Source organism: Taudactylus pleione, unplaced genomic scaffold (genome assembly GCF_031769625.1).
Source record: "Taudactylus pleione unplaced genomic scaffold, aTauple2 ptg000333l, whole genome shotgun sequence".
NCBI classification, from domain to species: domain Eukaryota; kingdom Metazoa; phylum Chordata; class Amphibia; order Anura; family Myobatrachidae; genus Taudactylus; species Taudactylus pleione.
Window position 1 is genome coordinate 8940566 of NW_028284734.1, and position 25283 is coordinate 8965848.

General features: G+C 45.4%; 1 protein-coding gene across 1 annotated transcript in view; it reads right to left on the reverse strand.

Annotated features, from left to right (window-relative positions):
* LOC148509029 (baculoviral IAP repeat-containing protein 1a-like) overlaps positions 1-25283 on the reverse strand; it is an 89083-nt gene that overhangs the window by 14208 nt on the left and 49592 nt on the right. The window contains 3 exon segments of the mRNA XM_088443701.1: positions 12849-13010; positions 16636-16809; positions 19331-21424. Coding sequence (XP_088299827.1) covers positions 12849-13010; positions 16636-16809; positions 19331-21424 — 2430 coding nt within the window.

Below are 25283 nucleotides of genomic sequence, written 5' to 3' on the forward strand. Positions count from 1 at the left end.
CACTCTTGAACCTGCCCCGCCATCACCTGAAGCAAGAGGTTGTGACGCGGTGGAACTCAACCCTCTATATGCTTCAGAGGATGGAGGAGCAGCAAAAGGCCATACAAGCCTATACATCCACCTATGACATAGGCAAAGGAGGGGGTATGCACCTGACTCAAGCGCAGTGGAGAATGATTTCCGTGTTGTGCAAGGTTCTCCAGCCCTTCGAACTTGCCACACGTGAAGTCAGTTCAGACACAGCCTGCTTGAGTCAGGTCATTCCCCTCATCAGGCTTTTGCAGAAGCAGCTGGAGAAAGTGAAGGAGGAGCTAACACGGAGCGATTCCGCTCGGCATGTGGGACTTGTGGATGAAGCCCTTCATTCGCTTTGCCAGGATTCCAGGGTGGTCAATCTGTTGAAATCAGACCACTACATTTTGGCCACCGTGCTTGATCCTAGGTTTAAAGCCTATGTGGTGTCTCTCTTTCCGGCCGACACAAGCCTGCAGAGGTGCAAAGACCTGCTGGTGAACACACTGTCAGCTGAAGCGGAACGTGACACGTCAACGGCTCCTTCTTCATTTTCTCCCGCAACTGGGGCTGCCAGGAAAAAACTTAGGTATCCTAAGCAACCCGCTGGCGGTGATGCAGGGCAGGCAGGACCAAGTTTGGACATCTGGTCCGGACTGAAGGACCTGGCAACAATTTCTGACATGTCTACTGTCACTGCATATGATACTGTCACCATTGACAGAATGGTGGAGGATTACATCGGTGACAGCATCCAAGTAGGCATGTCAGACAGTCCATACCTGTACTGGCAGGAAAAAGAGGCAATTTGGAGGCCCCTGTACAAGCTGGCTCTATTTTACCTGAGTTGCCCCCCCTCCAGTGTGTACTCCGAAAGAGTGTTTAGTGCAGCCGGGAACCTTGTCAGCGAAAGGCGTAGGAGGTTGCTTCCACAGAATGTGGAGAAGATGATGTTCATCAAAATGAATTATCAGCTCTTCCAGGGAGACCAGCCTCCAGAAGGTACAGAGGGACCTGTGGTGGTGGATTCAAGTGGGGACGAGTTAATACTTTGTGAGGATGAGGATGTACACACTGAAGAGGGTGAGGAATCGGTGGATGAGGAGGATGAGGATGACATCTTGCCTCCGTAGAGCCAGTTTGTGCAGGGACACATTAATTGCCAGCTTGTTTTGTGGGGGCCCAAACGAACCAATCATTTCAGCCACAGTTGTGTGGCAGACCCTGGCGCTGAAATGATTGATTTGTTAAAGTGTGCATGTCCTGTTTATACAACATAAGGGTGGGTGGGAGGGCCCAAGGACAATTCCATCTTGCACTTCTTTTTTTTCTTTGCATTATGTACAGTTTGGGGCCTAGTTTTTCTAACTGCCATCCTGTCTGCCACTGCAGTGTCACTCCTAGATGGGTCACGTGTTTGTGCCGCCCACTCGTGTCGCTTAGCATAGTCATCCAGCTACCTCGGTGCAACCTTTTGGACATGAAAACACTATTGTGAGGTGTTCAGAATAGACTGGAAATGAGTGGAAATTAAGGTTATTGAGGTTAATAATAGCATAGGAGCAGAGAAACCAACAAATTCTGTGATTTTAGCTGTTTTTATGCTTTTTTAAAAAAAAATACAGATCCAAAACACAAAACCCAGAACCCAAAACACGGAAGGGTGGTTTTGGCAAAACCAATCCAGATCCAAAACACGAAGAAAGATCCAGATCCAAAACCAAAACACAAAACACGAAAAGTGGCCGGTGCACACCCCTAATTGCAACAAGCATGAATCCCCCTGGCAACAAGCATGACACACCATGGCAACGAGCATGTAACCCCATGGCAACTAGCAGGTAATTTTAAAGTAATTAGAAGCCTTACTGTGGGGTTTAAAATGGTATCGGGCAAATATGTAAGTGGTACTTTGGTAATAGGCATTACAGTGTGTGGCATAATGTGTAATGGGCATTATGGTATGTGGAATAATGTAAGTCACTATACCAGGGATGTCTGAGTAGTGCACTGCCTTATGGAGGAGCAAGGACAAACTCTAGGTACAGGAAGGGAGGGGGCGCAAAATTTCTGCCTTGCACCGAGTGACAGATATCCTAGTATCGGCCCTGCATTGGATGACACCTTATGGATTGTGCTTCAGCAACACATTTGCACCTGCTGGATGCACCCGTTTGCTGGTACTGCCTGTGGGAAGGTACGCTATGAGGTGTGTAATGGAAGAGTACTGTGATGTGTTGAATATTGAAGGGGAGGAGCGATGTGAGATAAATATTGAAGGAAAGGTTGGGATGCTGTGATGTGGTGTATACCGAAGGAAGGTGGGGGGGTGCCGTGATGTGTATACTGAAGGAAGGTGGGGGGGTGCTGTGATGTGGTGTATACCGAAGGAAGGTGGGGGGGTGCTGTGATATGATGAAGGGGAAAGAGTGCATTGAAGTGGGGGAGTGCTGTCAGAGGAGACTGCCCCACTGACACACCCTATTACCTACCAGACCTGTCCATGCACACTCACCCTGTCACCTACCAGACCAGTCCCCACAAACTCACCACGTCACCTACCATGCATCATCCACCAGACCTGTACCGAAAAGGCTCTCTCACCCTGCCAAACACCAGACCTATGCCACCCATGGCTTCTGCTACTGACAGGTCAGATCAATCATCTGTGCGGGGGCTGGGGCATATTATTTTTTTTCCTGTGGGGGCCAAATTGTGTGTTTTATTACTGTGGGGCAAATGTGTTTTAGTTTTTTCCAGTGAGGGGCAATGTGTTTTAATATGTATTATGTATTAAATATTAAATATGGATATAGTTGGAAGGGGGTGCTCAAAAATGTCTCACATAGGGTGCTAGTAAGTGGGGAGTGCTATGAGGTGGACATTGGATTGGCTGAGGGGGTGCTATGAGGTGGTTGTTAAAGGGGCGTGGGGGTGCTGTGTGGTGGACAGGGGAGGGGAGTGCTGTGAGGTGGCAGTGAAGGGAGGAGTGCTGTGTGGTGGACAATAAAAGGGACAGTGAGTGCTGTGAGGGAGTCAGTGAGTGCTCTGAGGTGGACAGTGGGAGCTGTTAGGGGGCAGTAAGGGAGTCAATGGGTGAGCTGTGCAGGGGTCAGTGTGTGCTGTGAGGGGTTCAGTGTTATATGGAAAGTACTGGCAGTGAGAAAGCGCATTGGAGGAGTATTGAGAGACAGCTATACAGGGGCAATCAAGGATCTATGCAGGGAGGACTAGATGAGACAGCTATGAAGGGGGCAATCAGAGAGATATACAACGACAATGAGACAATACAATCACAGTGATATGGAGGGAGGGGGCAATGAGACAGCTATGGAGGGAGCAGTAATAAAGATATGGGCAGGGAGAGGGCAATGAGAGAGATCCATGCATTCTAATGCTTCATGTTAGCTGGCAGTTGAAGATTCTGGGGGAGGGAACTAAATTATTTGACACATATAAATGCAGATATTTATTCACTCTCTTTACCAGACAGGTCTGAAACTTTCCAAGATTTAGACAACTACCAATGGAGCTTAGAACACCAGCTGGCAGGTAGGCACAAATTGTCTTGGCCTTGGTTATTGTATGTACTCCATGCCCTCAGCGTGATGAAAACAAAGACGTGGCTCGTGGGTATTGCATTCCCTGTGAGGCCACGTGCCCTTGGTACGAGGCCACACCCACTTCTCTAGGAACTTTCCCCCACACCACACCTTCCCTTACCGTGGTGCCCCCTTTGTCATTTTGTTCTGGATCCGCATCTGTGTGCTGCTTTGTAACATATAATATGGCCTCACACTGCCTCATTATGGCAATAGGCAGCATGCAGCCAGTGCTGTAACCTTGTGGATGTCAGTGGACGGCCCAAGTTGTAGAAAATGGAACCAGCCAGGGGGAATTTGCTACCCCTCCCCTTGAGCCAGCTGAGCATTAAGTAGGTATAAGTGAAGATTATCTTAATGATGGCTGCTCTCGTGGATGAAAATGTGGAGTAGTGCAATCACATAGATGCATACAATTCTGAAAAATGCCTATAGTGGCATTAGCATTGTGTATGCATTTTATTCATAGTCCATTAGTAGCGGGCATTTGGAGATGTTTCACATTACGTACAAATTAGAATCAGGTTCTTTGCAGAGCAGCAGGTGAAAAGGTCACTTCCCAAGCTTGCCTTCCCTTCCTGCAGGACAATGTGGCCAGCGGGTGGGACAGCAAGTCAATGTATGAAAAGTAGGGGTGTGCACCGGCCACTTTTCGTGTTTTGTGTTTTGGATCTGGATCTTTCTTCGTGTTTTGGATCTGGATTGGTTTTGCCAAAACCACCCTTCCGTGTTTTGGGTTCTGGGTTTTGTGTTTTGGATCTGTATTTTTTTGAAAAAAACCATAAAAACAGCTAAAATCACAGAATTTGTAGGTTTTTCTGCTCCTATGCTATTATTAACCTCAATAACCTTAATTTTCACTCATTTCCAGTCTATTCTGAACACCTCACACCTCACAATAGTGTTTTTATGTCCAAAAGGTTGCACCGAGGTAGCTGGATGACTATGCTAAGCGACACGAGTGGGCGGCACAAACACGTGACCCATCTAGGCGTGATACTGCAGTGGCAGACAGGATGGCAGTTTGAAAAACTAGGCCCCAAACTGTACATAATGCAAAGAAAAAAAAGAGGTGCAAGATGGAATTGTCCTTGGGCCCTCCCACCCACCCTTATGTTGTATAAACAGGACATGCACACTTTAACAAACCAATCATTTCAGCGCCAGGGTCTGCCACACAACTGTGGCTGAAATGATTGGTTCGTTTGGGCCCCCACAAAACAAGCTGGCAATTAATCTCTCCCTGCACAAACTGGCTCTACGGAGGCAAGATGTCATCCTCTTCCTCCTCATCCACCGATTCCTCACCCTCTTCAGTGTGTACATCCTCATCCTCACAAAGTATTAACTCGTCCCCACTTGAATCCACCACCACAGGTCCCTCTGTATGTTCTGGAGGCTGGTCTCCCTGGAAGAGCTGATAATTCATTTTGATGAACATCATCTTCTCCACATTCTGTGGAAGCAACCTCCTACGCCTTTCGCTGACAAGGTTCCCGGCTGCACTAAACACTCTTTCGGAGTACACACTGGAGGGGGGGCAACTCAGGTAAAATAGAGCCAGTTTGTACAGGGGCCTCCAAATTGCCTCTTTTTCCTGCCAGTACAGGTATGGACTGTCTGACATGCCTACTTGGATGCTGTCACCGATGTAATCCTCCACCATTCTGTCAATGGTGACAGTATCATATGCAGTGACAGTAGACATGTCAGAAATTGTTGCCAGGTCCTTCAGTCCGGACCAGATGTCCAAACTTGGTCCTGCCTGCCCTGCATCACCGCCAGCGGGTTGCTTAGGATACCTAAGTTTTTTCCTGACAGCCCCAGTTGCGGGAGAAAATGAAGAAGGAGCCGTTGACGTGTCACGTTCCGCTTCAGCTGACAGTGTGTTCACCAGCAGGTCTTTGCACCTCTGCAGGCTTGTGTCGGCCGGAAAGAGAGACACCACATAGTCTTTAAACCTAGGATCGAGCACGGTGGCCAAAATGTAGTGGTCTGATTTCAACAGATTGACCACCCTGGAATCCTGGCAAAGCGAATGAAGGGCTTCATCCACAAGTCCCACATGCCGAGCGGAATCGCTCCATCTTAGCTCCTCCTTCACTTTCTCCAGCTGCTTCTGCAAAAGCCTGATGAGGGGAATGACCTGACTCAAGCTGGCAGTGTCTGAACTGACTTCACGTGTGGCAAGTTCGAAGGGCTGGAGAACCTTGCACAACACGGAAATCATTCTCCACTGCGCTTGAGTCAGCTGCATACCCCCTCCTTTGCCTATGTCATAGGTGGATGTGTAGGCTTGAATGGCCTTTTGCTGCTCCTCCATCCTCTGAAGCATATAGAGGGTTGAGTTCCACCGCGTCACAATCTCTTGCTTCAGGTGATGGCGGGGCAGGTTCAAGAGTGTTTGCTGGCGCTCCAGTCTTCGGCACGCAGTCGCTGAATGGCGAAAGTGGCCAGAAATTTTTCGGGCCACCCAAAGCGTCTCCTGCACGCCCCTGTCACTTTTCAGAAAATTCTGCACCACCAAGTTTATTGTGTGAGCAAAACATGGGACGTGCTGGAATTTGCCCAGATGTAATGCCCACACAATATTGGTGGCGTTGTCAGATATCACAAATCCCCAGGAGAGTCTAAGTGGGGTAAGCCACTGGGCGATGATTTCCCTCAGTTTCTCTAAGAGGTTGTTGGCGGTGTGCCTCTTACTGAAACCGGTGATACACAGTGTAGCCTGCCTTGGAACGAGCTGGCGTTTCTGAGATGCTGCGACTGGTGACGCTGCTGCTGTTGCTGCGTAAGGTGATACATCTACCCAGTGGGCTGTCACAGTCACATAGTCCTTAGTCTGCCCTGTTCCACTTGTCCACATGTCCATGGTTAAGTGGACATTGGGTACAACGGCATTTTTCAGGACACTGAGGACACTTTTTCTGACGTTTCTGTACAGTCTCGGTATCGCCTGCCTAGTGAAGTGGAATCTAGACGGGATTTGGAACCGGGGACACACTACCTCCATCAATTGTCTAAATCCCACTGCACTAATGGCGGATACCGGACGCACGTCTAACACCAACATAGCAGTCAAGGCCTCAGTTATAAGTTTTGCTTCAGGATGACTGCTGTCGTACTTCATCCTCCTCGCTAAGGACTGTTGGAGGGTCAATTGTTTAGTAAAAGTAGTGGTGTTCCTACTTCCTCTCTGGGATGATGAACGAGTCCCAGCAGCAGCAGCAGCGGCAGCAGGAGGCATAGCAATGCAGGATCCTCCGGAGGAATCCCCGATAGGAGAGTCAGTCATGCCAGTGACATGGCCTGCAGGACTACTTCCGATCCTGACTAAGGAGGAAATTGACGAGGAGGGAGTTGACGGTGTGGTTTGCAGGCGCTTGGATACAACAGGACAACGGGATTTAGGTGTCCCTGGACTGCTTACGGTCTTAGCCAAAGTTTCTGAACTTGACAGTAACTTATTATGAACGCGCTGCAGGTGCCGTATAAGGGAGGATGTTGCTAGGTGGTTAACGTCCCTACCCCTACTTATTCCACCTTTACATAAGGTACATATGGCAAGACAGTTGTTGTCTGGATTTGGATAGAAATATTGCCAGACCAAAGAGGTGGAATGTTTGGTCTTCTGCCCAGGCATGACCGTGATGGGCTTTTTCATCCCACGGATAACAACTGTCTCCCCCGGAGCCTGATTTAAACAAACCACATCACCATCAGAATCCTCCTCGCCAACTTCCTCCTCAGCGCCAGCTACACCAGTATCCTCATCCTGTTGTACTTCAACAGTGACATCTTCAATTTGCATATCAGCAAGTGGACTGTGGGTGCTCCTTTCAGCACTTGCAGGGGGCGTGCAAATGGTGGAAAGAGCCACCTCTTCCCGTCCAGTGCTGGGAAGGTCAGGCATCGCAACCACCACCACACTTGGACTCTCCTTGGGGATTTGTGATATCTTCTTAGAAAGCACAGTTCTTCGCTGTGCTTTTGCCAGCTTAACTCTTTTGATTTTTTTAGTGGGAGGAGGGCTTCCATCGTCATGTGAAGCTGAACCACTAGTCATGAACATACTAGGGATCGACCTTAGCCGTTCCTTGCCACTCCGTGTCGTAAATGGCATATTGGCAAGTTTACGTTTCTCTTCAGCTGATTTAAATGTTTTTTTCAAGGTCATTTTCCTGAACTTTGTCATTTGGGATTGTATGTGCCCTCTATTATGACATTGGGCATCGGCCTTGGCAGACGACGTTGATGGCATGTTATCGTCTATGTCATGACTAGTGGCAGCAGCTTCAGCACTAGGAGGAAGTGGTTCTTGATCTTTCTCTATTTTATTTTTATCGGAGAAAGTTTGGTCCTCCATTTATGTTATATCGATTTGATATATACGTGCGGCTAAACACAGAAAATATTTTTTTATTTTTGCTGGAGAGTAGTGCACTTTGTGGGTTACACCAGCCTTTAAGAAATGAGCCAGCTGGCTCTTTACTTATGGGACACAGGCGCACGCTTGGCGCTGCTCCTTTGTTGATGCACGTGCGGCTACTGCGCACACAATTCACAAACACAGAAAATAATATTTTTTTTGGTTTGGACTGGAGTGTACTTTGGGGGTTACAGCACCCTTTAACGGTCAAGCCAGCCGGCCCTTTACTTATGACACAGGCGCACGCTTGGCACTACTTTGTTGATGCACGTGCGGATACTGCGCACACAATTCACAAACACAGAAAATATTTTTTGGGGGGTTTGGAGTGTACTTTGGGGGTTACAGCACCCTTTAACGGTCAAGCCAGCCGGCCCTTTACTTATGACACAGGCGCACGCTTGGCACTACTTTGTTGATGCATGTGCGGCTACTGCGCACACAATTCACAAACACAGAAAATAATTTTTTTTTTGGTTTGGACTGGAGTGTACTTTGGGGGTTACAGCACCCTTTAACGGTCAAGCCAGCCGGCCCTTTACTTATGACACAGGCGCACGCTTGGCACTACTTTGTTGATGCACGTGCGGCTACTGCGCACACAATTCACAAACACAGAAAATAATTTTTTTTTTGGTTTGGACTGGAGTGTACTTTGGGGGTTACAGCACCCTTTAACGGTCAAGCCAGCTGGCCCTTTACTTATGACACAGGCGCACGCTTGGCACTACTTTGTTGATGCACGTGCGGCTACTGCGCACACAATTCACAAACACAGAAAAAATATTTTATTTGGTTTGGAGTGTACTTTGGGGGTTACAGCACCCTTTAACGGTCAAGCCAGCCGGCCCTTTACTTATGACACAGGCGCACGCTTGGCACTACTTTGTTGATGCACGTGCGGCTACTGCGCACACAATTCACAAACACAGAAAATAATTTTTTTTTTGGTTTGGACTGGAGTGTACTTTGGGGGTTACAGCACCCTTTAACGGTCAAGCCAGCCGGCCCTTTACTTATGACACAGGCGCACGCTTGGCACTACTTTGTTGATGCACGTGCGGCTACTGCACACACAATTCACAAACACAGAAAATATTTTTTTTTTGGTTTGGAGTGTACTTTGGGGGTTACAGCACCCTTTAACAGTCAAGCCAGCCGGCCCTTTACTTATGACACAGGCGCACGCTTGGCACTACTTTTTTGATGCACGTGCGGCTACTGCGCACACAATTCACAAACACAGAAAATATTTTTTTTTTTTGTTTCGACTGGAGTGTACTTTGGGGGTTACAGCACCCTTTAATGGTCAAGCCAGCTGGCCCTTTACTTATGACACAGGCGCACGCTTGGCACTACTTTGTTGATGCACGTGCGGCTACTGCGCACACAATTCACAAACACAGAAAATATATATTTGTTTTGGTTTGGAGTGTACTTTGGGGGTTACAGCACCCTTTAACGGTCAAGCCAGCTGGCCCTTTACTTATGACACAGGCGCACGCTTGGCACTACTTTGTTGATGCACGTGCGGCTACTGCGCACACAATTCACAAACACACAAAAAATATTATTTTTTTAGCACTTGGGGGGAGCACCCCTGATGGACAGAGCACCCCCTGGACAACACTACAGTACCCCTTTAGGACTGGGACACTGCACAGGACTTTGGAGTGGACACAGCCCCTATGGAGAACTGACTGCACAACACAGTCCAGCCAGCCCCTATGGACTTTGAAGTAGTGGACACAGCCCCTATTAACAACAGCAGCACAGCACAACACAGCCAGCCCCTATGGACTTTGAAGTAGTGGACAACAGCAGCACAGCGCAGCACAGCACAGCACAACACTACTCTGCACTACACTACACTACACAGCCCAGCCAGCCTTAACTCCCACCCTCCCTCTTCACTGTCCACAGCCGAGTGAGAAAATGACGCCGACGCGGGTACCTTTATATAGGATCCAAAACCCGCGAGACTCGGAAGGCGGGATGATGACGTTTTGCCTCGATTTCAGATCCGAGTCAGGCGGGAAAAGTCGAGCCTGACTCGGATCGGGGGGGCTCGGGGGGGTTCGGATTTCAGAAATCCGAACCCGCTCACCCCTAATGAAAAGTAGGACTGTTCTGCCAAAATTAGGATGGTGGGTATATATGGTATTAGTAATGCAGAGAAAAGGGGGGAAAGAAGATGCACACTCTAAGTACTAAGAATAATAAATATCAAAAAATATATATAATAAACTTTCAATTAACATGGTGTTCTATAGAGGTTCTTAGTACATGTTTGGCCAAAGATGTTTGCCCACCTACCTCGTCACTGTGACCTCATCAGGTGGGTCCCTAACATCCCTAATACTGACACATTGTATACATTTATCTAGGGCTTACCCCCTTTTTTCTGCATTAGAACTACAGGTCTCAGCATGGTAGCACCTCTTGTTTTGTTGAAAATTAGGATGTGCAGCCCGCCCCCCTTTTCCTATATATGGTATTAATATAAAGTTTTTAATCATACATTTCTCTATATTAGCTGGATAATTCTGTGAACTCTGATGTCACGGTCACTCGATTTAGAGTGAGTATTCGCAGTTTACAGAAACACAGAATATACAGTATGCACAGGCTAACTGAGGGTCTGATTCAGAGCTGGACGCTATTTGCGCTAGCTCGTTCAGAAAAAGGGGGTGGCTATTTAAATTAACCGTTCGCTCTTTGCGGTCTGTTGACGCCTCTATGTCTGAACGAGTGAACAAAACATGCGGTCGTTATTTTGAAAAATACGCCACCAGGCCGCTCGCATCATACGTCATGTCCGCTATTTATTAGATTAATCGAGTACATCGAACAGCGTATGAACTGCTCGCTATTCTTGTGGTTGGTTTTTCCTACCGCAATCATGCGAGCAGTTCTGGCTAAAAAACACCCCACTGACGTGGTCGATGACGCTTCTTTGTTAATTATGCACACCCTTAAAGCGCCCGTTTTAACCTTTAGGCACGCCTGCGTTCTGATTTCCACTCCCCGTTTTCAAGCACCTTCCCCTGTTACCACCCACATACGCCTCATCCTGTCACTCAAATTTGCAGGCATTCGCTATTTTGCGAGCACACGATTTTCGGCCGCACTGACTGGTTTGCGCATGCGTATTACAACCCGTACGCATGCGCAGATGTGTGAACATCGCTCGGAACGAACGAGCGGCCGCTTACGAGCTGCCATGTTTTGTTTTTCAAACCAGATAGCAGAACTGGAACGAATATTAGAAAAATGTACCAGAATTTCCCAATTTGTGTCTTATCCATTAATAAAATCAGGTTAAATTACAGAAAGTCAAACAAATTTGACAATGTTTGAGTTGGTTCGAATATTTGTAAACTTTGAGCACAGAAGTATTCCTAATTCGAATTAAAATTGAAAAATATTATTTTAATATGAAGGTAAACTGCTAGCATAGGGCCTAATTCAGTTATTTCCGTTAATCAGTGCTCGAACGGTGCCACTATACAATGCTGTGCATGTGCACAGCTTCTATTCTCCTGCTGTCCCCCACAGCCAGCCATCGGATGGGCATTGAAAAAGTACTTCCATCGAATCGTAAACATTGATGGTTGCTAACCATCGGTTTCCACGTCCATCCCTATTTAAATCCTACTTAAATGTAAGTTTGGGACTGGGTAAGGCACTTATGGACTGCTCACGTCTTAAGTTTTCTGTTTTCTTCTCCTTTTGTGGAGAGCTGAAGAATATGTTCACAGTTCCAAAGGAATGTCCTGTCAACTTTGGGATTTCTCTGACTAATAATAATAAGCCTTGTGTTGTAGGGATGGGCAGAGCGATTCACAGTACTGAGTTGAGCTACATGTCTCGGGACACAACTTTTTTAGATTCTGCAGATTGCACTGCAGAGCTGTAGCAAGCAGGGGCGTTGGTGACTCTGAGTGAGTCGCTGACAGCTCTGCCCCCCCACCCCACCCTGCAGCCCAGCATTGCAGATCTAACTTCTGCACTGACTCTCCAAAGTCAGTGCACACACTCTGAGCCCCGGCAGTAGCAGGCTAGCAATGCGACTCTTGTGAGTCATAGGGATGGACAACGGAAGCCCACCATCAAATGATGGCTAGGCTTCCACCATTGAAACTTTTGATATGATGGTGACTAACCATTATATCAAAAGAATTTGATGGTTAAAACTATTTAAATGACTAGTGGCAGGGGGCGGAGCCTCTGAAAGGAGGTGGAGCCTCGCAGCACCTCCTGTTCACGTCTCTGTGGGGGCTCTCCAAGATGCTAGGCTGCCCCCAGGCTCCACATAACACTGAATGCGCACGGAATCTATTCTCCCACTGCTCACCTGCAGCGGTGGGTGCTACCCCCGCAGCCAACCATTGGATGGGCATCGTAAAGCTGCATCTGATGGCTGGCAAACATCGAATTCCTGGGTTTCGTTGGAAAAAGTACTTCTATTGAATCAGAAACATCGATTTCCTAACCACCGGTTTCCCATGTCCATCCCTAGTGAGTCACTGACAGCTTCTACCCCCGCAGGCCAGCACTGCAGATCATGACTAAGGCTAAAGTGGTTGCAGCAGTCTGCAACTCTGAATCAGACACAAAATCCATATCAACCTAACAGACATTTGCTTCTATTGTCCAGCCTGCACTAGATATTTAAATGCTGCTTGTCTGTGCTTGGGGTATTGGGGCAGATTTGCATCTTTGAGCCAGGTTGGTAAATAAACTTCCATCCATGCGTACATAGCCTAATAGTAAGGACTAGAAGAGAACTCAGAGTATCTTACCCAGATGGATTATCTCATTGTCATATAATGCAAAGTTGGATATACAGACTTCCTGCATTTTTCCATTCTGACATAATGAAGTAATTAGCTTCTCAACCTCAGGGAACCGCCAACATCTCAGTGTGAAGGAGATCAGGTTGGAGAACTGTTCAATAAACTGTGCTGCAAAGTAAGATGCATATATGGTAAATTAAAGCAACAGTACTTTGTGACAAAAAACGATGTTTTGGTCAATTTGTAAAAATATCTCTAGAATAGCATTTTGCTTATTAGTTTAATAAACAGCTGTGTTAACCAGGACTTTTATTACATTTCTTAGTTAACCAGGTCTATAAGCAACAAAACCGCCTCAAAGCTTAAATAACATCAGACAAAACCCTGAACCCACAAATTCCTAAAAATAACTACTCAGGGGTGAATATATGAGTTGCTGGGCCCCTGAGCCTCACCAAAGCAGAGTAAGAGCCTATTCTGAGCACTTATGTTCAGGGTCTGAGAAGGCCCCCTCTCTATCATCAAAAGAAGGCATTGGAGGGGAGTGATGGTCACAGTTCAATAGAGAACGTCACAAAGCTTGTTGTTAACAAAGTTCTGAAATGTTATGGAAGTGGTCCACAAGCCAAATGGCATCAAAAGGTACTAAAAGTGTCCGGCTCTACTGTTGAAGGTCGTCTAGCACTAATCCAAATTGATGATAAGAAAAAGATTGTCTATTCTCCAAAGATACAAATTAAAAAAGGTGAAGAAACTTTGATGCGGTGGAAGATTTCCGATGTGAGGAGTAGAATGTATTTGTTTTTGGGATGGCATTAATCCCCAAAAAACAATATAGTGGTGCAGAACCGCATTCTTCTTTTTAAAAGAAAAATACCTAGCCGCACGCTGGTGAAGATTGCAGAATGAAACCTTGTTCAGGTTCTTCAAATGTAGTCAGATGAAGTTTGTGTCTCAAGTATTGAAAGGGGATAAATTCACACCCAAAAAGGAAGATCAGGAGCACAGTCCAATGAGGGGGTAGCTCCTTAATTTTCTGCTTAATAAATACATCACAAACAATGAAATCTTTTGTGGAGATAAGGAAAGTAGCAGTTATGTAGAAGATAAGGAGAGTTGGTAACAATGACCATACATGTCTGGACTGCCAGTCAAACACTGGATAAGGTGGACAAAATCTGAAAAGCCTAGAGAATATCTAGGAAGAAAAAGTTCTCCAAGTGCAAAGCTCTTGCTTAAAGAGTCAAGTGTGCGGTCAGAAGAAAAATAGTGCTATGAGTAATCTTGCTACCATTGACGGCTGGCAGAGATAATGGGCAATCAAGCACCTGTGTAGAAAGAGCAAACTTGGAGATCATGGAGGACACCAAGACAATCCCTGCTGGGCCAGAATCAATCCATAAAGTCAGTCAACTTTATCGAATGTCCAAGATAGTACAGGGTGACTGTGATAACAAATCTGGAGCTGATAATAGTGGAGTGAATAGTACTGGATGAACATAACATGTCCCCTCCAGAGTCAGTTAGGCTTTGCCACTACCCGGATGCTTAGGGAATACACATAACAGATGGCCAGGAGCAGCGCAATACAGACATAGATTGTTCTTATCCCACCTCTCTCATTCCAGTAAAGCATTCTAATTGCATGAGTTCATCTGATGGAATTAAAAGTGCATAAAAGCAAGATGGCAACTTAAAAGCTCTCTGGACAGTATATCTACCCAACTGAAGAGAGTAATTAAGGGGCCTATTCATCATCGGGGGCCAGATGGCCCCAAATAATTAAATATCAAACTTGCAGCGAGTTGTGGCAATGGATACTTAAGTTAAGCAGGGACAGCTTCTCTGCAAAGCAGCTGTCTTGGCGATTCCTAACACTGCTACAGAGGAAGTTACTTACCCCTTCCTCTCTGGCCCACTGTGCATGTGTTGCCAAAGTGCACGAATGCACACGGTTGCCAGTCTTGCAGTGAGGAAGGATCCATTCTGATCCCTCAACCACGGACCTACATCCAGTAGGAAGGAGCAGGGCTCCAGGAATCAACATCAACTGTAGATGGTGTTGAATCCCACAAGTAAACTCTGCTAACTTTCAGTTTTTGGAGTTTGCTGAATACTAGTCAGCCCCATTGGGCCTCTAATAATCAATGGTCCTGTTACTACACTGGCGTTTTTACATGTGTTACTGGCCCATTAGTGATAAATAAGCCCATAAGTCATTGAAGGAAGGTGTAAGCTCCTGAGAAGGCAGTTTTCCTTGATACAAACTGACAACCCCTTCTACAAGGTAGTTAAGATGCTAAGGTAAGCTGCAAATAGGATCACAAAGTGACCCACAGACTAAGAAATTTGACAAAAACAAAGGATTCAAGGAACCCTCTGCACAATTTTGAATCTCCATAATATTTAGTGGTGTAAGATATGCAAATTTGAGAGGGCAAGAAAATAAGAGAAACCTGGCCACCTATGGTAGTTGTGTGCCTCTAGGCAACAAGAAAGGCCCTTCAGACATTGCATCAACTGATTAAGATTAGTGCTGGCTGGACAGAAATGGACCTGCACCTGGCATTTGGTAGAGAAGATGGAACAGATTGCAGGAACACTAAATAGAGCTGAAAGGAAGGTCCAATTGAAGAGCACCACCAGGAAACCTGTATGCTGCTCAGTCACACTACAGAGAGTAGTTACTGCATGCTGGATTCTGGGACCGGCATGTAACATATTGTGGCAGTTTCACCAGAGGTGGCACTTGTGAGCAGCAGATTCTGTGTGGGGCAGGAGAGATTCGCCCACACAGAGAAGAAAAGGAGTCTGGGAAGTTGTGTAAGGGCTGCCTGGTGGAGAGCGCTCAGGTGTGGGCTGATGAGGCAGACCAATCAGAGAGTCCAGTGAAGCTCAGTGAGCCATTGGGAGGCCAGGAGGCCGGTGTCCGAATCTTGCAGGAGGCAAGGGGGACCACAAACTCTCAGACTGTGACGAGAAGGCAGTGGAGCTGCAGGCTGAGGAAGTCAAGGCCTAACCTGGAGGATACAGGGAAGGAATAGAGACAGACTATGTGTGTGTAGTTGTGTCGGCCAACTAAAGACCAGGCCGGAACCTGTGTTAACCTGCAGGAAGCAGGGCTAAGCTGACTTGGGACTTTTGTGTGCAGACTAGCTGCTCCCTTATAGAGAGGGTTGAAGAAGTGAGTTAGTCGCCCAAACAGGGGATAGGTTTGTTTGTTATTTTCTGTTTTCTGACTTTATATGTTGGCAGTAAAGCATCAATTGTTTATTTTACCTGGAAAAGCTGTGTGTGGACCCTCATTAAGCACCTAAACACTGTACCTATTCACCCTCTGCCGAGCTAATTAACCCCAAGACATCACAATATACATACAGTAGATGGAACCATTCTGTCCTTCAATTGTAGATAAGTGTATTTGAAAACATTTTACTAGTCACCATCATTTTTTAGTAACTACTGTACATTTTTTAGAATCTTTGTTTTAGGATATTTCATGGTCGCTAATCTCAAAATCCAACAAGACAATCTCTAGTATGGAGTATTTTTATTCTCAAGATCCAGGCATCAATGTGTGGTTTTATTAGGTATCAGACTGTTGTATATGTCTTGTATATACCCGTCCACCATACTGTATTCTTTGTTTCAGATATTTTTGTTTGTTTCTTCATTGTAGTAAATTCATGTTTTTTCTGTATAATTATTTATTTGCTGTAAACACAGAAACTCAAAAGCTATGGTACTGTATGTAAAATAGATAAAATTACCATTATTAAAGTATATTACTTACCTAGTCGGGAAGTCTGTCCTTTCATATCAATTTTTTTAAACACTAGTCTTTCAATCCCACTCAGGCTTTTAAATTCATCAGAAAAAATCTCAATTACTTCCCATTCACCATCTGAGCATTCCAGCACAATTTCCTTCAACTCTTTCAGTCGGTGTATGTTTGACAGCAAGTACTCTGTAGAAGACAATATATAAATATGTTCTATAACATTTGTATGAAAAAAACAAACCTACTGGGATTCAAACTTGTTCATTGACCACAAAAATATTTAGATCTTCATTGTACCGTGTGTTTTTCCATGTGTGCAATCAGCATAAGTATTATTACTAACTATTATCTTTTATTTATAAGCTGACACAAAATGTCCCAAGTGTTGTGCCTGCAGTAAACAGACTGCACAAGCTGTGGAAAATACAGTATATAGAAGCATAAGTAGTAAGTACAATACAGAACAAGTAACCATAGCATAAGTACATAGCATAGCTAAAACATTACGTCACAGACTGGGTAGGACAAGTAACAGGGGGCAAGGGTAGGGCAACTCGCTGTAGCTTGAAGGAGCTAAGGAGCAATCAGAGATGGAGTTGCAATACTGTTGCAGTGGTGAGTCGCAGGAGGGCATTCAGTTAAGTACTCGATAAACCTGTACTCAACATATGGGCAAGTAAACAGTATCAGAGTCGCTGAAGGAGAGTAGGGGGACATGTATCAAGCCTTGGAAAGAGATAAACTGGAGGAGCTGCCTAAAGCAACCAATCAGCTCCTAACTGTCATTTCATAGACTTTGCAAGACAAATGACAGGAGCTGATTGATTGCTTTGGGCAACTTCTTCAATTTATCTCTCTCCAAGGCTTGATAAATCTCCCACTGAGAGAGAAGAGGGCCCTGCCTATAAGAGCTTACATACTGTACTAAGGTGAAGTTTGTGTGTGTTAACTGCATACGAGTGTGATAACTGTTTATCACAGTTTGGAGAACTGTGAAGCAGATAGATAGCAAAAAACTTCCTAGTACAGTATTTTGGTGAATATTTATTAAACCTCCCCTCTCCTACAAGCTCTCCACTGGCTCCACTTCCCTTTTAGAACCCAATTTAAGGTTCTCACGCTCGCTCACAAAGCCCTCACCCAATCTTCTCCCATATACATCTCTGATCTCATCTCCCTTCACGCTCCTCTCCTCTCTCTTCGCTCAACTAATGCACGCCGCCTTTCATGCCAGCTGATTGCTTCCTCCCACTCCCGCCTCCAAGATTTTGCCCGCACTGCTCCCTACCTCTGGAAGGCTCTCCCACTCCCCATCAGACTCTCCACCACTTTGCAATCCTTCAAACGGGCTCTCAAGACCCACTACTTCATCAAAGCCTTCCAGCTATCATTCTAACTCCCTGCTACATGCTCCTTCTTCCCCAGCTACCCCATCTGTGTCACCCCTGTTTGTCTTCCCCCACCTTTTTAGAATGTAAGCTCTCATGAGCAGGGTCCTCTATCCTCTTGTGCTTCTCCTTACTATAGTGTCATTTACTTCTTACTCACCACTAGGGCACCTAACACTTGGTTGCTTATGCTCTGTTGCTTATCTGGGTGATATGGTCGCTAATGTAGCAATATATATTATCCATGTCCTGTATTGTATTGTTCTGTAAGTCACTTGTATACAATTACTTTGTAAGGCGCTGCGGAACACTTGTGGCGCCATATAAATAAATGATAATAATATAAACCATTTTCTCCCTGATATTCATGTGAAAACGACTGTATCACAGAATGGCTGAATACTGCTTTCCACGTAGTCCTGTATGGGAATGGCCATCTCCTTACCAAGTGACAAAAAGTTTAGCTTAGTTTTTTGGAGCTTGTCTCCGATAGATAATGCCACCTTCATATGGTGTTAACAGCTTTTTCCTATGGATGTAGCTGTCAGAGTGGGAAGAGGTATATCTTCTTTTATTTATATTCTTGTACTGTACGTGTATCTCTTAACATTTACTTAATCATCTATTTTTGGAAATACTTTTATCTGTTGATCTGCCTGTGCTTAGATTGCAGGATTTAATCACAAATAATAGCACAACAGCACAAACCTATGTACTATACATATACATGGCTACACTCCCAGAATGTCTGGGAACCTCCCGAAATAATGGGAGAACTCCATCTACCCCAGGAGGGTAGGTAAGATCCCAAAATTGTGTAGACACAACGCAATGTTGGACTGTGCAGGATCAGAGTCAGATTTATTATTCAATTTTGCCCTTAAAATATGTGGAAACTCCGTCTTTCTGTATCAATACAGAAAGCAGGAAATATCATAAATATTAGCAGCATTATAGCCTATGGGCTAAAGATTGCAAAATTTAAAAGGAGGTGGATCCATAGGATCCTTTTCCCAGTAAATAGGATCCCTCCCTGACAATGGTCACTCGCACAAGCATGATCTGATGAACATGTATGCGTAGTAGCGCAGTTGGCCCCTGAACTAGGAGTTAAAGTGATTGCATTAGTGATCACATTACTTTTATAGATCACAGGAACAAGTTCCTACCGGTGTCCCTGTCCCTGGATATGATTTTGAATGCGCACGGGCGAACATTCATTTATTAATACTGTGATAAGTGCCAATTTCAAATTAAAATTATTAGGTCTAAAACCCAATAATAAATATGCCTCATAGTCTTTTATTAACAGGATTTACCTGGTAGTGGTTTCACAGTTATTTGCAGATTTTGCAGGGAAGACAGATGTGTGATCAGTTCTTGTTCCGCTCTCGTCAGCCCTGTAGAGTTTATACTGAACTTCACAATGGACTCTTTGCATTGATCTAAACATGGCGAGATACTGTTTAGAAATCCTGGGCAATTCTCCAAATCCAGTTCAATGTGAACAGAGACACTGCAGAAAGCCGTGATATTAAGTAGGATGTTTTCATTCTCTACAGGACGACCATGGCATTTAATTCTTAGCACAGAAATGCTATGATTATCCAGGGCGTAGCAAAACATTGAAAGATTAGAAATTCTTGAACTTGAATCCTTAAACTTTGGTTCCTTGTCTACAGTATCTGAAGCAAGCAGAAATGCATTTGAATAGTCTTTGTCAACTGTGGGTACATTCCACAGAGAGTAAAGTCTCTCTTCATTCCACAAGTCAAAGTTTGAACCATGTTGACTGTGAGGTACAACTATCTCCAGGCTCTGTATTAACTGCAGTCCTTCTGGATGCCTGTGCAGAAATCCAAGCAGCCACATTGACGGACGTCGCAATTTGACCAATATAGTTTTCCCTTTGAGAAACTGCAAAATGATGGGAGCACAGGAAGTCATATATTTACTCTCGTTGGCTACGTTAATAGCAAACTTTAGTAATACACTGATCACATATCCATGGCTGAGTTCTGGATTAGTGTATTTTACAGAAATCAGTGCTTGTTCTAAATCCTCTAGCTCAGGGTGGTGTTCCAGGTAAAGCTTTGTCTCCCTCTGACAATCAAATGCCTCACTAGAATTCAGCAAGCTGAACAGGTGTGAAATGATCATCTTCGTCGTTTCAGGAGAATGTGTGCATGAGTTCTTCAATAAATACTTGTAGCGTCCAACAACTTTTAAGAAGGTATTAATTTCCTGCAGGTATGACAAACCTCTTTCATTTTCTGCTCCATCTCCAGATTGCAGAAGTTCATGCATCCTACGGCCAGCCAAAAACTCCTGGAGCGAGGGGTGGAAGAACTTGAAAATGGGATGGAGTCTCTGTGATGTGAACATACTCAATATTCCAAATTGGAGAGCATCATTGGTATTCACACCAGATTCATCAAGGTACTTACGAGTGAATTCAAAGTGTGATTGGAAGAGGCCCCTCAGGGCAAGTTCTCCACATGACATGAGCGCAGATTGGAGTCTCTCTGTCTCATTGGGATGTTTGAGCATGATGTGCGTCAAATAAGACTTGCATATAGCTATGTCTCCTGCTATTTTTTCATTTGGGTTTTGCATCCCAAAAACACAGAGCGAAAAACTAAAAATAGGGGTTTTTAAAGCAGCCTGAAATGTGTTAGAAAAAGCCAAATCCACAAAAAAGCTCTCAATGAATGATATATTGTGTGACAAGAGCTGCTTAAAAATATATATTGAGCTATAGAGAGGGAATGCCTGGATGCTCATTATGTTCCTAGCATGTTGACGCAACTTCCACCCCTTGTCAGTTCTCACTGTGACAGCCAGACTCACTCTGTTCCAGGGATTCTTCAGTATAAGTTCTTCTATGGATCCTGGAGTGGAGTCCATCGTACCATAGTCATCCAGGAGAAATAGGACCTGATTCTTTAATTGCTGTATGATGTCCCCCAGAGTCTCTTTGGTAAGAGATGTTGTGGATCCCATCAGTTGTTGGCAGATAATGTCACTCAGAGAATGATGGCTCTCAGTGGAGGATAGAGAGATATAAAACACGAGGCTGAACCTGCTGAGGACAGGACACCTCCCTGAGGCCCAGAGAATGGCAATCTTCCTGAGCAGAGCTGTTTTCCCACTGCCAGCTTCTCCTTCTATCATAGTGATGTCCCTCAGCTCTGACAGGATGTCCGGTAATGTGAGCTGCCGCATTATATGATTTCTGGTGTCCTTCAATGCAACAGAGATGTCTGCAAACAATGAGCTGAGATTGACAGAAACATGGGAGGAACCCGGAAGTGGTGCTAATTTCCTGAAGTTAGAATCACTGTACAGATCCATCAGACATCTCCTTAATTCAGTTGCTTTAACAGACCAATCTTCCTTATGGATATTCAAACCTGACAATACAGAATATACATATATAATATTAGTTACCAATCACATAACAAAAACACATTGGGATTATAAATGAGTATTACTTTAGAGCAGAGGTTCTCAAACTCGATCCTCAGGAGCCCACACAGTTCACATTTTCCAGGTCACCCAGCAGGTGCATAGGTGTGTTCATTACTCACTGACACATTCTAAAAGATCCACAGGTGGAGCTAATTATTTCACTTGTGATTCTGTGAGGAGACCTGGAAAACATGCACTGTTTGGGGTCCTGAGGACAGAAGGCCTGATTCAGAGCTGGACGCTCTGACAGAACGCTCGCTCTGAAACAGGGCCGGGCATTTTTTTTTCAGAACGGCTTCCTGGCGAGACCATCGCGACCATCGGGCTTGTGACGAGACCCTTGTGGTAGGGTCTCGTTGCCGCAAGCCCCAGAGAGCTTTCGGCTCTAACAGAGCCGAAAGCTCTCCCACTGACATCACTTGTGATGTAAGTGGGGCCGGCCCCAGACGGTAGGCATTGCCATGGGAACGCCTCCGTCTGGGCAGCCAACCCCCGTGACCCGCCCACCAAAGGGGGCGTGTTGTCACTTAACATCGACAGCACGCCCCCTTTGGTGCGAGACCCGGAGCGACGGATTGCCCGTCGCTATCTGGGTCTCGCGTATGCGCACGACGGAGCTGGCTCCGTCGTGCACATGCGCACTGGGCCACCATCGACCCGGTTGCGAGCACTCAGTGCTTGCGACCGGGTCTGAATCAGGCCCAGAGTTTGTGAACCTGTTCTTTAGTGCACACATGCAGATTTGCACAAACCTGCCAATTCTGCCTGCTTGTACTTGTATAATATAAGTGGTAGATTAAAAATATAGGGAAAAGGGTTAAGGGGAGACCCCAAGCACTGGTATCAAAGATTGTATTAATTATATGAAGGCAGAAAAAACTCAAAAATAATCGGAGAATACCATAGTTTGGTGAGATATACCCAAATCTAATGTTTGGGGCACAAATTCTGCCTTATTAACTATAAAATTTTACTTTTATTAAGTATTCTTTAAGAACAATTGGAATGAATACATGTAAAAAGGAGGACAAAGACACTGGACAACATATAGGGACAAAATAAGAAGAAGAACATCTTATTGTCCTAGTGATATAAAAACTAAACTCAAATGGTGAGTATCACCATCTAGTAGTGATTTTTTTAGTGAATCATATAGTCACTCAAGCATATATTTGAGAGATCTCATGTAATTGAATCACATCAAAAAGTGTATATGCTATCATAGCTCTATACAGTGAAAACTCTAGCTGAAATATCTCAGTAAGCAGATGTATTAATGAACAGATATATTTCTTGAATTAACACTGGAACATCAGTCCGCCACAAAAAGCATACAGATGGTATTTAAGCAAAATTGATATATACCATCAAGAGTCCATCTCAACACAGATATCAATTGCCCAGAATGAAGGGCATAATAACAGGATTTTGGTACTTACTGATAAATCCCTTTCTCCGATTCCACAGGGGACACTGGAGGACTTCAAGACAGTGGGGTATAGACGGTGCTGAGTGGAGCTGGCACTTTAAATTTAAATGAAGTGTGACTAGCTCCTCCCCTCTATACCCCCCTATAGGCCAGTATTAGAACCGAGCCCGAGGGGAGCAGAGAAAAAAGATTGACAGAAGAGGAGGAGGAGAAAGTACACATAACAACTGAAAGGTGAAAACAAAGCAAAATAGAATGAAACAAGAGACTACAAACATGTCTCTAACATTCATAACATCACCGTAGACAACAAACATGTCGCCAACAGGCATAACAGGTGTGGCAGGAAGAACAGCACAGGGTGGGCGTCCAGTGTCCCCAGTGGAATCGGAAAAAGGGATTTATCAGTAAGTACCAAAATTCAGTTTTCTCCTTCATCCACTAGGGGACACTGGAAGACTTCAAGACAGTGGGGACGTCCCAGAGCTCCCATCAGGGTGGGAAAGCGCTGAGAACCCTGCAAAACAGACCGACCATATTGCGCTGCAGAAGTCGCAAAGGTGTCAAATCTGTAAAACCGAACAAAAGTATGCCGTCCTGACCAAGTAGCTGCCCGGCATAGAGATTCCATAGAAACGCCTCGAGCAGCCGCCCATGAGGCACCCACTGAGCGAGTGGAATGTGCAGTAATGGAAGATGGAGGTTCTCTAGACGAGGCCAAATATGCCTGTCTTATGGTCAGACGAATCCATCGAGCCAGTGTCTGTTTGGAAGCTGGCCAACCCAGACGAGCAGCATCATACAAAACAAAGAGAGTATTTGTCTTGCGAACGGCTGCTGTCCTGTCTACATATATGCGAAGAGCTCTAACCACATCCAAGGATCTAGAAGAAGGAGAATCCTGTGGAAGAACCGGAATCACAATAGGTTGATTGATGTGGAAGGCCGAAACCACCTTAGGCAGAAAATCCATTCTGGTGCGTAGCTCAGCTCTATCCTCATGAAATACCAAATATGGTGGACAACATGATAAAGCTCCCAGCTCCGACACCCTCCTGGCGGAAGCTAGAGCCAGCAGAAGTATCACCTTCCATGAAAGATACTTCAATTCCACCAACTCCAAAGGCTCGAACAACGAAGACTGCAAGAAAGACAGGACGAAGTCCAAGTCCCATGGAGCTGTAGGAGGAACAAAGGGTGGTTGTAATCTAACCACACCCTGCAGAAAAGTTTGCACATCCAGTAATAAGGCCAATTTCTTTTGGAAGAAAACAGAGAGTGCTGAAATTTCAGAGATCCCAACCGAAGGCCTGCTGAGAGACCTGCTTGCCGAAAAAGCAGAAATCTGGGAAGTCTGAACTCCGTAGAAGGCAGAACGCTACGTTCGCACCAGGTTACATATGCCTTCCAAATACGATGGTAATGCTTGGAAGTAACTTCCTTCCTGGCTCTAAGCATCATAGGAATCACCTTGGAAGGTATCCCTTTATGTCTTAAGATGGCCCTTTCAACAACCAGGCCATCAAACGTAGCTGCTTTAAGTTTGGATAGAGTAAAGGACCCTGAAGGAGCAGATCCTCTCTGAGTGATAAGGGCCACGGATTGTCTACCAACAGGAGCTGAATGTTGGAGTACCAAGCTCTGCGAGGCCAGTCTGGAGCTATCAGCAGGACCTTGGCCTGTTCCCTCTTGATGCGTTGAAGGATTCGAGGGAGAAGGGGAAATGGAGGAAACAGATAAATGAATTGGAACCGCCATGGTGTTGACAGTGCATCCACAGCCACCGCTTGTGGATCCCTTGTTCGAGAGCAGTAAAAGGGCAGTTGATGGTTCTGCCTGGATGCCATGAGGTCGACCTGCGGAAGACCCCACCGTTGGACCAGCTGCTGAAACACCTGTGGATGTAGAGCCCATTCTCCTGGATGTACATCCTGATGACTAAGGTAATCTGCCTCCCAATTTTCGACGCCCGGAATGAAGATTGCCGAAATCGACCTTGCGTAACTTTCCACCCAGATCACAATCCTGCTGACTTCCTTCATGGCCGCACGACTTCTGGTGCCTTCTTGTTTGTTTATGTATGCCACTACTGTGGCATTGTCGGACTGGACCCTGACTGCTCGGCCCCTCAGAAAGTGAGCTGCTGTCTGTAATGCATAGAAAACTGCTCTTAACTCCAATATGTTGATTGAAAGATTCAATTCCTGTGCTGTCCAGCGTCCCTGGAAGTGATGCTCCAGAATTACTGCCCCCCAGCTTCTTAGACTCGCATCCGTGGTAAGAAGCGTCCAATCCCACTCTCCGAATCTCTTTCCCTCCGCAAGGTGAACTGAGTTTAGCCACCACAGTAGGGAAATCCGAGTCTTGGGTTG